General features: G+C 49.6%; 1 protein-coding gene and 1 non-coding gene across 9 annotated transcripts in view; one reads left to right on the top strand and one right to left on the bottom strand.

The window, feature by feature from the left end:
- Positions 1 to 13,526, top strand: part of MTMR1 (myotubularin related protein 1) — a 61,534-nt gene that overhangs the window by 44,871 nt on the left and 3,137 nt on the right. For all 8 annotated transcript variants that reach the window (XM_078064514.1, XM_078064512.1, XM_078064511.1 and 5 more), the window contains 3 exons: positions 814 to 906; positions 5,809 to 5,922; positions 9,877 to 10,053. In XM_078064514.1, coding sequence (XP_077920640.1) covers positions 814 to 906; positions 5,809 to 5,922; positions 9,877 to 10,053 — 384 coding nt within the window. The remainder of the gene's footprint in view (positions 1 to 813; positions 907 to 5,808; positions 5,923 to 9,876; positions 10,054 to 13,526) is intronic.
- LOC118542314 (U4 spliceosomal RNA) lies at positions 4,640 to 4,786 on the bottom strand. The gene has a single exon (XR_004920528.2). It is a non-coding gene; the product is annotated as a U4 spliceosomal RNA (small nuclear RNA).

Below are 13,526 nucleotides of genomic sequence, written 5' to 3'. Positions count from 1 at the left end.
CAGTATTTCTCGTGCTTTCTATGTGGTGGTTGCATCAGACCTTCGTAATGTTTCTTTCTCATCCTTTTACTTAGTTATCAGAGTATTTGAATCTTCTCTTAGAATGCTCACTTTCAAACTGTTTTTTAATTTGACATTTTCAGTGTTTTGTCCCGTTTGTGTTTGAAGTTCTTTTAACTTTTACCAGGAATCTATGAGTATGTTCTAAAACACTGAAAGGTGTGAAACACACTATTGGATGTCAAGAATGTCTCAGAACTGCAGAAGAACACAACACTGGGCTGCCTTGAGCAAGGACTCCCCATTACCATTTCAAGTGTGAGATTTGGGGACTCTCTGAGTCCTGTAGAATTGGTTAAAATGTGTAGATTATTATTTGATTCTCAGACTTCCTGACATTTCTGAAAAATGGGAAAACCTGTTTTTCCATCTGTGGAGGAAATGGCCATCATAATGTGCTTTCTGAGCAGCTAATCAGTAGTCCCACATTGACACTGTGCACTTGGTGCGGTGGCCGGGCCTTGACCCCATCACTGGGACTGAAAAGTTTACTGGCCACTTGATTGTAACTTCTTGAACTCAACTATATTAAATTCACATAAAAATATACAGTACACTGAAATTTAGTTTCCTAAGAGTAATGGAAGTCAGTTCAATTCAGTGAACGTTTTTGAGTGCTTTTTCTGTGCCAAGAATTTGGTTAGGTCTTGGGACATACAAATGACACCTGATGGCTTACCACTAGGTAATTTTAAGTGACTTTTGAGAGGAATGTGGCACGTACTCACATGCTTAACCTCTTGTTTGTTGCAGAGAGTGGGCCATGGCAATGACAACCACGCGGATGCTGACCGATCCCCTATATTTCTTCAGTTTATTGATTGTGTTTGGCAAATGACAAGACAGGTGAGAAATTTCAAGTATATTTCTGACCTTAAAGTTGAAGATTAGATAATTATTCGTGTTCATTCAAAATGAAGACGTGTGTATGTGTGTAAAAATAGGACCACTTCTGTTATTTAACTCGGTTTGATTCTAATTCACTTGGAAGTATAAGCAGAAAATTAAAGACTATCAATTTCTCACCAAAAGTTCCTATTCTTGTGCAAATGCTTTTGTCAGCCCTCCTGCCCACCAGTAATGCCGGCCAAGGCCCCGCTGCTGCCATTCTGAGGCTCTTGCTGCCTTCCCACCCCGGTGAGGCGGCACAGTCCCCTGCTGAGCGGGCCAGCAAAGGCGGGTGTCAGACCCGGGAACCCAGGAGTCTGCACACTTGCCCCGAGCCCCAACCCCCCGCGCCCCCGCGGCAGAGTCGCTGAGGGCAGGGAGTGTCCAGGAAGCAGAGGCGGATAGGAAGTTGCTGGTGCTTAGTTTCCAAACCCTGGTGCACGGAGCCCCCGGTAAGCAAGGCGGCCATGCAGGGGTCCCCCTTCCCTAAGCTGGTAGGGCCACATGGCTTCAGTTCAGAGCAGGCCCTGAGGCCCATGCTGTTTATTCCCTGGTCTCTAACATCTGAGCCCAAGTTTGGGGTCTTCCCATCAGAATAGGAGATGGAGCCTCTCAGAGTGCCAGAGAGAGCGACAGAGACAGAGTGGCATACAGAGAGGGGGGATGGAGAGAGTGAGACAGACACACGTGTGGACCCAGAGACACCAAGACGGAGAGAATAGAAGACAGGTAGTGTCCCCAGTGCCTGCACAGGGAGAGAGTCAGAGGATGGAGAACCAGGGCCTGGGTGCTCTCCTTCCTATTGGCCCAGAGGTCTGGCCTAGGCTGCCTTAGTCATGGGAAGAGGACCAGCTGGAAAGACTGCTGGCGACCTCTGGTGACTCCATCAGCAGCCATGGCGCTCATGACAGCCTCCTGAGCGCATTATTACCATCACCCTAGGACCTTTTCAGAGGACCTCTGCTTCCCACGCCCCGAAAGTCGGATGCCCCACTGTCTGTGAAATCCCTCACTGTGCACCACGGTTGGCAGTGGGGGTGTGGGGGGGCAGGAGAGCGGTTGAGCACCACTACGGTGCTGTTGCTGCCCCACTCCACCTCAGCCCAGACCCCTTCCAGCAGTAGTTCCTCAGCGGCCATCTGGGGGACCCCAGCCTCACTGTCTACCTGCGTGCACACTGTCAGCACCTGGAAACTTTTAAAGATGCACATGCTTGGGCCCCCGACCTTGTGGACCCTTCCTCCTGTGGGCCGAGGGAGAAGCCCAGATGTATGTAGTTCTGGAACATTCCCCATGTGGGTTCTGAGGTGCCAGTGAGGGCTCCATCCTACTGCAGTCCTGGGGCCAGTAGCCTCAGCTTCCCCTGGGGACTTAGAGATGATGAAAATTCAGGCCCGCCCAGCCCTGCTAACGCTGGAGGGAGGGTGGCACTGGATGCGGGGATATTATTAAAATGCAGAGTCTGATTTGTGAGCCTGCATTCTCACGGATCGCAGTAGCAAGGATGTAGAGAGAACAGGCATACTTCCAGAAACAAGAAAAAAAGGGGGGGGGGGGTGAGTTCTGATCAGCTAGAGGAGACCTCCCAGAGCCCTCAGGCCCGCACTGAGAACTTACTCTTACTTTTAGGCCCAGCTTCCCCAAACTGATGGGGCTCTTGCGTTATCCGAGCGCCAGGTCACAGCTGATTCAGAGCAGCCAGTTGGAGGGCTGGCAGGGGAAGGGGTGCGAGGGGAAGGGGTGGTCTCAGAGGTGGGCACTGCTGGGATGAGTGACAGAGGGCAGTGAACGCACACTCCGAAAGCACGGAGGCTGGCCAGGGATCTCACTGTTACGTAGCACCATGAACTTCTTGCTGTTTGTATTGAGCCAATAACAAAATTAAATGATGGTTACATTCAGGGTAAAACAAAAAAGCATAAAATGCATTTTAGAAAAATTGTGTAACAAGGTTGAACACAAAAAAAAGTGCTTCTGAGAGGATAAGCACAACTTTTGTGGATGTGAAGTAGCTTCTTCCTCCCAAATGCCAAGTGTGTGTGTGTGTGTGTGTGTGTGTGTGTGTGTGTGTGTGTGTGTGTGTGTGTGATGTCCTCAAACTGCCTTCCATTCTTCATACTGTTTAGTGCCTATTTTCATGTCTAATCTAGATCATTTTTGTGCTGTTTATTGGATTTTAAGAATGAAAGCAAGGGGTTTAGATTAGATTTCAGATGCCTCTCAGCTCTAAGATACTGTCCATGAAATGTGTATAATTAATGTCTCTCAGAACAACATGGTTAATGCAATAGAAGCAGAAATATCACTGCTCAGTCTATCAGTTAAGTTACAAGTGGATGAGACATGTAGCTTGTTAGGAAAGATGCATTAATGTAATAAGATTAATTCATTTGGAGGTTGTCTACTGCTAAATCAAGTAAGCTAAATCCGCATTAAATTGTTTGAAATCTCAGGATAAAGTGAACTAGCGTGTGTGGACAAATTGATATAAAAGGATCTAAGGGAAAGTAATTGAGGGGCTCTTCAGAAAAGAGTCTCAAAGATTCTACAATAACCATAGTTTAATAGACTCTCTGCCCTTTTGAATAGGTTTAATAGTGGTTCATATTTTTGTTCCTCAAGAGGTGCAGAATTTCATTGTGGATTTCTAGAGTTTTTGAGCCCATACTTTTAGGTAGATGGTATAGTTTCCAGGAGAAGAGGCCAAAAGGAATTACGAATCATGAGACTTAATCTTCTGTTCGTATTACTCTAGCTGTTGCTACTTCCCTGGGCTGAGCGTGAGGCCACAAGGCCATTTGAACGTGAATAGCAGTCCTGACAAGCATCAGTAATGTAGCTCTTGTGTCTTGGTTCTGGGGGTGCTGATAGGCGTAGGCCGAGCCCCAGCCAGCCTAGACCTACCGGCTCTGGGACCCACTTGGCCAGAATAAGGCTTATAGTCAGGGGTGCTAGAACGTGCCCAACCAAGCTCCCAGGTCCAGAAGGCGGGCTCAGGCTTAGGAATAAAGACTTGTTTGACTTCAAAAATGTGTCCATAGAAGCTTTGCTGTCCTGTTAATAAATGTGTAATTTAAATGAAAATAAAGTCTAGATCTTCCATTTCTATCCTTGATTTAATAAAGCTTCAGTGTACATAAATGTTATATATTTGCTTAACATTCATAAATTTCACGGTGCCAATAATTTAGAAATAGAGCGTTACTAAACTGCATAGAAAAATGCTGGGAAAAGTGGACATGATGTACTTGGCCTTTTAAAGGATAGCCATTTGGAATGTGAGGCCATTGGCAAAGTCGCAAGTTGAAGGCCCAGAGAGGATTCATCAGTAGCTGTCTTCAGCATTTCAGCCAGGATTAGTTGATTTAGTTCATCTAAGAACAAGAATGCTGGTACAAACAACCAGCACAGCTAGTCTCCAGAGGTTTCTGAAGAAGTGGAATTCTGAGGGGGCTCCTCAGAAGAGAGTTGTGTGTTTCTGTGGGAACAGTCCTTAAGATGGAGAGAGAGACACATCTGAATCCAAGGCGGCTGCGCAGAAGTCCGTACGTTGGCTAATGTGATAAACAGCCTGGTGAGGAAAAGAACGATTTCAGGTGGAGTTTGGACAGTCCTGGACTGACCATTATTTCTCATTGGGAAGCTTGTCCGTAGCCTGGGAAAGTGATACGGCCATCGATGACCCTGGTCGTCTCTCTAGAGATGACAGGATTAGTCATGAGAGTGTGCAAACAGCACTGTGGGGAACAGTTTCATACTTTAGGGAAAAGTTTTCAATTAGCAATAATCGCGCCTCGGATAAACCTCATTGGCTACGATACTGCCACTGCGCAGAGTGACTTAAGTAAACCTCTGCTGGGTAGTTCTGTTTGGTTTGCTTCTACCGGGCTTTGCCTCCTTCAGTACGTCACTGTGTTCTTGGCACGTGGTAGGCGCCCCGCCCACACCAGCTGCCAGGAGCTTCGCTGTCCTCATTAACCCCTATTATCATTCCCAGGCCATCTCCTTACGGCTACTAAATGCCAGCTACTGGCTGGAACCTCCCGACAATGGTAAAGTCTCTGTTGCAATTCTGTAAAAACCCATGAGAATTACCTAAAACAATAATTGAGATGATTATGTGATTTTCTTATTCTGTTAATGTGGTGAATTACAGTAATTATTATTTTTTTAACGTTGATCTTCAAATGTTAAGCCAGCCTTGCATTCCTGAGCTAAACCCCACCGGGTCATGTTGTGTTACGCTTTGTATATATCGCCGGGGTCAATTTGTTTACGTGTTGGTAAGGATTTGGGGATGTATGTTCATGGAGTTGTCCCTGCGGGAAGGTTTTTAATTATGAGTCATTTCTTCACGATAATAGGCTTTCCATTTTTTCTTGAATCCCTTTTGGTATATGCTGTGCCCGGGAGCCCCCCTCCCTTCTCTGTGACTCCAAACGTACCTGCGGGCAGAAAGCTGGGACAGTACTTGGACTTGATTCGTCTGTTTCCCTTCTGGGCTGGGGGCCTGTCAGTCTCGTGCTGCCTGTTGCCAGAGTCTGAAAACAGCTGTTCCATGTATTTTGTCCAGCTTTCTGGTTGCTTCTGGCAGAAGGGTGACTGTGGCCCGTGTTCTACCAGCAGGACCAGAAGGGGAAGCATTGAGAAGTACAACAGTTCTCGTTACTGCAGGTGCTTTCGCAGCCGGCTCTATGAAGCCGGGACTCGAAGCCATAGGAAGTGAAATTCTATATGGCTTAGACTTCCTTTTAACCTCTGATTGTATTCCAAGTTGTACTTTAGCTGTCTTTCACAGAAAATTAGTACCACTGTGTTTTAGAAATTGAACTCTAAACCTTACTTCTCTCTCCATTTAAGTTTCCTTCAGCATTCGAGTTTAATGAGCTATTCTTGATCACGATCTTGGATCACCTATATAGCTGTCTCTTTGGGACTTTTTTGTGCAACTGTGAACAGCAGCGATTTGAAGAGGTAAGTGTATTCCATCCTGTCGTCTGTTGCTTTCCCATGCCTCGGGTGCCTTTCCCATTAAGTGCCACTGTAGATGCGGGGGGTACTGGGTGGAGTGGGGACCTGGGTCTAGCCCTGCTGCCATCTGTAAATGGAGGGATTGCATGAGATGCCCTTCCAGGGCTCACCAGCCCCAGTGCGTGTGTGTGATCTTCCACGTGGTCTGACACAAGCCCCTTACTTTATGGGGGCTGGGACCCAGCAAGCCCACAGCTCTCTGAGGTCTCTGAGGTCTTATATGAGGGTCAGTTCTAGACCCTGGACCCCTAAACCCCAAGCTCGTGTACTTTCTACCACACTGACTCGAAAATGATGTGATTCTGCTCTTCACCCTCCATTCCATTAGGCTGACAGGTACTTGGAGGCCTAGGAAGGTGAAGTCTGTAGATGAACCCAGAACTTCCTGCTACGTAGCAAGCCAGACTTCCTTTTCCATCAGGCTGATAATGAAGCAGCTGCTGAGCTTCTCAGAATTCTATTTTGCCTCTTTCCTCCTAGATTGATTGATTGATTGATTTGAGAGAGAGAGAGAGTGTTCAAGAGCACGAACTGAAGGGGCAGTGGGAGAGGGAGAGAGAACCCCAAGCAACTCTGCACTGAGAGCGGAGCCCAATGGCAGGCTTGATCCCACAACCCAAAACCTGACCCAAAACTAATTATCAGATGCTCAGCTGACTACGTCACCCAGGTGCCCCCTTCTTCGTCCATTTGAGATGAAAGAAATGATCACAAGTGAGGAGGCACTGGGGAAAGGCAGCTTAAGAGTGTCCTCTGGTTAACAGAAAAGGGCCACCACCTGCAGACTAAGCACATTAGAATATTATCGAATCTTGGAGAAAATAGTGGGTGGCCAGCACCCACCTCCCTCTGCAGCCTCCCCACAGCTGCCACCGCACTCAGTCTCCTCCCTTTAGCTCTCCTCTCACCTGGGAGCCTGCCTGGACCCAGTCCCGGGTCCTCCTCTTGCCCCAAACTCTGTTCTCTCTAGGTCACTGTCTGTCTCATCTTGGGGTCTAAGTACCATTCTCCGGCTCCTCCCCTGCTCTTCTGCGTCTCCCTCGAGGGCACCCTTGCCCCTCAAGATGCTAAGGCCAAATGCCTAGGAGCCACCTTTGCCTCCTCCCTCCCCCTCCCCCCAGCTGCCATGGCTGCTCCCCAGAAGAGATTCTTTAAAAAAAAAAAAAAAAAAAAAGATTGTATTTACTTAGAGAGGAAGGGAGGGAGAGGGGAGGAGAGCAGCAGAGGGAGAGGGACAGGCAGACTCTGCACTGCGGCTCAACCCCGTAACCCCGAAATCATGACCTGAGCTGAAATCAAGAGTCACACGTTCAACCGACTGAGCCACCCAGGTGCCCTGAAGAGATTCTTTCTTAATCTGGCCGCTTGTCACTGCCCCACAGCCTAGCTCAAGCCCCCATTGTCTCGTGGTGGACTAAGGCAGCCGCCTGGAAGTGAGCTTCGCTCCCTCCATTTCTGACCTCCAGCCAGCAGGGCAGCGCTCCCCAGCTCCGGTCCCATCACGAGCCTCTCCCCTGCTTGAAACCTCCCTGTGGCTTCTGTTGTGAGCAGGATAAGGTCCATAGTCCTACGGGCCCAGGTGATAGGCCCTGTTAACCTCTTTAAAAAAAGAAGTTTTAGAGTACATTTTATGGTATGTGACTCATATCTCAATAAAGCTATTTTTAAAAAATCAACAGAAGAATGAAGTTCACATGTAGAATTTAAACCCTGATGGTCTTTCTTTTTTTTTGACAAAACATTCTTTTAAAAAATCAGCTCTCTTGAGATATAATTTACATACAATATAATTCACCCTTTTAAAGTATACAGTTTAGCGGTTTTTAGTATATTCAGAGTATGCAACCATCACCATCTAATTTCATAAACCCTTTAAACTTTTCATCACCCCAGAAAGAGAGCCCATCCCCATAAGCAATCACTCCCTGTTCCTTGCTCCCCCAGCCCCCAGCAACCATGGATCTGCTCTCAGTCTGTATGGATTCACTGATTCTGGACATTCCATACGAATGGAATCAAACAGTATTTGTCCTCCCATGACTGGCTTATTTCACTAAGCGTCATGTTGTCAAGGTCCATCCGTGTTTCAGCAGGTGTCAGAACTCGGTTCCTTTCTTCTGCCTGAGTAGTATTCCATGGTATGGAGAGACCACATTTTGTGTATCTGGTCAGCGGTAGATGGACTGCTGGGTTGTTTCCACTTTGGGCTCTGACAAATAATGCTGCTCTGCTATGAATATTCAGATGTGCAAGATTTCGTGTGGACATGTGCTGTCATTTCTCTTGGTGTATACCTAGGAGTACAGTTGCTGAGTCATATAGTAACTGTTTGTTTAACCTTTTGAGGAACCACAGACTGTTCTTCCAAAGGTCCAGTATTTTACCAACACTGTCTCATGTCTAAGGGGTCTGTTTTCTTCACTTCTTTGCAGACATTTGTTGTGTATTTTTTTTATTCTAGCCATCCCAGTGGTATCTGACTGTGGGTTTGGTGTCCATTTCCCTGGTAACTGCTGATCGTGTGAGCATGTTCCCATGTGCTCCTTGGCCATCTGTATATCTTCTGCGGACAAATGTTTATTCAGATCCTTTGCCCATTTGTAGTTGGGTTGTCTTTATCATTGAGTTGTAAGAGTTCCTTATAAATTCGTGATATATACAAGTCCCTTATCAGATATATGATTTTCAAAAACTGTCACCCATTCTGTGCATTGTCTCTTCACTTTTTTGATGGCCTCATTTGAAACAAGTCTTTAATTTTCATGAAGTCCAATTGGTCTATTTTCTTTCATTGCTTTGTGCTTTTGGGGTCCTCTCCAGGAAGCTGTTGCCCAGCCCAAGGTCATGAAGAGTTGAGTCTGTGTTTTCTTCTAAGAGCTCTGTAGTTTCAGCCCTTCCATTTCGGTCTGTGACCCGTGTTTGAGTCCTTTTTGTGTGCGCTGTGCAGTAAGGGTCCAACCAGTCGTCCCAGCGCTGTTTGTTGGAAGGACTCTCTCGCCCCCCACTGAATGGTCTCAGTGGCCGGGTTGGAAATCGGTTGACTGCAGAGGCGAGGGCTTGTTTCTGTGTTGCCTTCTCGTCCGCTGAGGCCCGTGGCTGTCCAGCCCAGGCCAGCACCGCCTGCACTGACTTCTGTGGCTCTTCAGGGCCCTTGAATTCTCGCTGCTGGTTCTCTTAGAAATGCAAATATACAATAGGAAAAGGTCCTGACGGGATTCTCGGTGTCTAGATAGCTTGTGAGGGAGTCAGCTGGCTTTATGGTTTTCTAATTTTGACTTCGTCACTCTGCTTGGTCCATGTCTAACACTGCCCTGCCCTGCCGAGCCTGTTGGTTTTGGTGTTTTCACTCACATGAGCAATGCAAATAGTTCCAGCGTTTCTAAACCGGGTATGCCAAGGTTAGGAGGTGGGGAGATAGAATTTAATGATGTGTATCTACTTCTTGGTGTGAGGCTTCACCAGCCTGTCACCCTGGTATGTTTCCCTCCCAGACAGCCATGATTTTCCGGTGAAAGGAATCTTATCTGTGAATTCTACCCTCGTCACAAAAGCAAAACTGCAAACTGGAAATAAAACATGTATTTGTTATTGATGGGCCCCATCATCCTGTGGTTGTTAGAAAGTTCTCGTTTTGCCTTCACACAGACGCAGTTGCCAGATGTCACTTAACTCAGCAATACATTTTTCCAGGACAGTAACCAGTGTCTGTTTTCATGTCATCCCCAGCATGAGGTGATGCCATAGCATAAGGGATGGGGGTGGGGCTCAGTAAATGTTCTGTAATTTTTCAGCATTTGAATTCCTTTTATCCAAGTCCTTTTCTCTCCATAATACAAATTCTCAAGGATCTGAAAAAAAGTTGAATTTATTTCAATGTATTCTTTTTTTGTTTTTCAGGATGTATATACGAAGACTATATCTTTATGGTCATATGTCAATAGCCAGCTTGAAGAATTTTCTAATCCTTTCTTTGTGAATTATGAAAACCACGTCTTATATCCTGTTGCTAGTCTGAGTCATTTGGAACTATGGGTAAACTATTATGTGCGGTGGAACCCACGAATGAGGCCTCAGGTATCTTTTTGTTCTTTGCAAAAGAGCCTATTTTTGTAAGTGAAGATGGTGGTGTAGAAATGCGTGCATGCTGGGTATTAACATACACTACTTCTGCCCTCACCCCTCAGGGTTTAATCCTGTGCATTCATGTTCTAGCACCTTCTTCCACACACCAATCCAGATGCTGTTTGCTAGATTAGAGTTAAAAATCTTAGCACCTCTGTCTTCTGCCAAAGGCAGGTAGAAGAAGCAGTATTGGTTACTGCATTTCACTCTTAGTCTTTCCAAGGACTCGGTTAGTTTATAGACTCTGGTAGAAAGAGGGCACGAGCTGAGTGGCAGACAGGCACCCCCTTGAAGAAGGGGTAAAGTCTCCCCGTCCCTGCCACACTTTTTCACTGTAACATTTTCTGAGAGTGAAAGACATACCAGAACAGCGCACAGCAGGGCCGGCCAGCCGAGCCGCGCTAGCCCTTGGTGTTCAGTGGCCGAGCTCGGGCTATGGCTCGGACCCCACCAGTTAGGGCTCCCTAGGTGCTCCTCCAAGCCCGTGCTCTACCCGGTCCTGCCCCACCCCCTCTCCACATGGCTGGCCTGGGCACGGTCGGTGCTCCGTGCGGAGTAGGCCGATGGGGGCGGCCCTCCCCTCCGGGGACAGAGGACTCGCTGCTGAGGTTCTTTTGCAGTTGAATGTCTTTCGGGTTTACTGGTGGTCTGCCAGGAGTGGGCTTCCGGGGCCTTGTCTAACATCCTCGCTGCTGTCGGGCGCAGGTGTGCACGCCTTTCCTCAGCCCTGCATCCTCACTCGGTGTCCTCGCCACCTCCGCGGGCATGTCCTGTGTCTCAGTCCGCTAGGGCCGCCGTAACCAAGGAGCACAGTTGGGGGCGCTTACACAGTGGAAATGTACGGGCTCCCAGTTGTGAGCAGAGAAGCCTTGAGAGCAAGGTGTTCACTGGGTTGGTTCCTTCTGAGGGCTGTGAGGGAAGAGTCCGTTCTAGGCCTCTCTCCCTGTGTCTTCATGTTGTCTTCCTTTTATGTGTGTGTGTGTGTCCAAATTTCCCCTTTTTATAAGGATACCAGTTGTAGTGGATGAGGGCCCACTGTGATGACCTCACTGTAACCTGATTACCTGGGTAAAGACCTGTCTCCAAATACAGTCACATTCTGTGGTACTGGGGGTTAGCACTTCGACACACGAATTTTGGGTGGACAGTTAACCCGTAAGAGCCCCCTTCTCCAGTAACCATGGAGAAGACCCAACAGTTCATTTTACTTTGCAGCTGCCTGGCACTTGAACTTTGGAGGGCCCATGACTTCACTAACCTTCCCTCCCTGACGGAAGATTCACGCACTGTGGACTTAGGCCCGGGACCTGTCTGGCCGTGCAGACTGCGGCCCCTCTCCCGCTTCTCTCCTGACGCGCTCCTTTTCCAACAGCACAGATCCAGCTGCTCATCACTTGCCTCTTCTTCCCTCCTTCCTACTGCTTTCCAGTCCACGAAACTTCAGCTACAAAAGCTCTTTCTTCCTCTAGAGCCTCTGAGTCTGCTCTGCCACCCTCAGAGACCCCGCAGGACTGTTTTCCAGAACTCCACGATCAGGGCCTGCCCAGCCCAGTACTTTTCTTTCTCTGGGAGCAGGCACTAGCCCCAGGCTTTGTGTTCCCCTCCCTTCCTCCTGGTCTGATGGCCTCCATGTCCCCACGGGTGGCCTGGCAAACCCCCCGACTCTGGCAGTGCTTTCCCTGCCTCAGCTTCTCACCATGCCAATAGGCGGTGCTCTGAGAACCTTCTTTAGGAAACCGTCCCCAATCTGAAACTTCCTCCATTTACTGTCATGAGGCCCTGCCTGCTGTCCTTGTGCACCAGGCCAATTTCTCACCCGGTGGAAGCGGCCGTTGGCTGCTTCCTGGGTTACGACCGCACCCCGCACAAGCACATAGGTGTGAGGGGCCTCGCTGCTGAGATGGCCAGAGTGCGTTTCTGACCACTAGATGGATTCTGGGTTTAGTGCTAACTTTTAAGAGTTGTAAAATGTTTTCTTTATTGAAGAACATCTGAGGCGGGAGAGATGTAGTCTCCGTTCTTTTCTCCATGAAAACAGTATACATGTAGTCAGGTTCTTTGGGCAATGGCTCATGTTTTACATGTAGGTTTTTGATTTTGTGGGCAGTGAGGCATTAGTAACTAGTTTCAAATGTCCTGCCGATGAGCATTCATCCCGTTAGCACTGTGGCTTCTATACAGAGTGCCATGGGGTCAGTTGACAATTGCCCGGGGCCTCCAGAGAGCCCCTTCACAAGCATGGCCGCCAGATCCTCTCCCCTTCCCTCTTCCGAGTGACCCATCCTCCTGTGACTCCTCATTCGCTAGTCACGCGGCTGAAGTTGTTCGTACAACAGCCCGCTGGGCCCAGGGCTGGCCGCCCGATGGCTCCAGCTCTCTCTGCCCCCACTGTCCCCTCATCGAAGCTCCGGGTTCCGTTCATCAGGCTGTGGCGACAACTTCTTTCTCTCGCAGACTTTGTGCTCTGCAGGGGTAGGCCCCTGGCGTAACTGCTTGTTCTGTTAGATGGAATCAGCCCCCAAATGAGAGCCACATGTGAGAGAGAGCCGTGGGCCCAGAAACCTCAGTGAGCCGGGGGTCGCCAGCCCCGTCAGCAGTGCCCTTCGACGGGGGCCGGCTTCCAGAACGACACCCCTTCCTGACCGCAGCTGCTTTATTTTAGAATGCCGGCCCCGGGGACCCCTGAAGCCCTTCTTCCCAGGCCCTGGCGTCCCTCGGACTCAGGAACGCAGGCCAGCGGCTGCTTCCCGCGGCCCCCGCCCAGCTGCCGCGCCCCTGCTCTGCTCGGCACCGCGCTTCCCTCGTCCCTGGGCCGCTCTGGTCCGTGTGTCGGAGCCACAGGAAGACGGGCTCCGGGGGTAGAGTGTAGGAAGGTCACTTTATTTAAATCACCGAGTTAGCGAACAGGATCCTGGGTGACACAGAGGACAGCTGGTGGGTGGGATTTCTGGCACAGGCACTGCTGCCGGACCGAGGGCGTCCCCTGGGCCCGAGCTCCCTGTGCTCACGGACGGTGGCCCTCCGAAAGCCCGCCAGCCTGCCCGCCCCGCCGCGATTTTGGGGACGGGAGCAGGAACCGCAGGCCTCCGGGCGCGGCCACCTCTCGGGGGGCCACGGGAGACACCCGGCCGCCTTCCCGCCGCCTGGCCTGCACTCACGGAAGGGAAGGGAAGGGTGCCCGCGGGCCGGGGTCCCACCCCCTCTCCGGAGGGGTGCCATGTCTCTTGGCCCTGCGGAGACCTTGTGGGAGCAGGAGAGCTGGGAGGTGGTCCACGGGCTACCCGCGTCTTGTCCTAACTGCGGCTGGCATGGTTTGGAGCCGCCTAGGTGCTGGCCCCGGGGCGCGTGGGGGAGCAGGCGGGGCCTTGGGGGATGGAGGCCAGAAAGGTGGGTTTGCAGGGCCAGCTCCATTCGGCAGCACTAGG

This window comes from Halichoerus grypus, chromosome X (assembly GCF_964656455.1).
Source record: "Halichoerus grypus chromosome X, mHalGry1.hap1.1, whole genome shotgun sequence".
Lineage (NCBI taxonomy): Eukaryota > Metazoa > Chordata > Mammalia > Carnivora > Phocidae > Halichoerus > Halichoerus grypus.
Note: the sequence above shows the minus strand (reverse complement) of the source record. Positions and strands in the feature narration are given on the sequence as shown.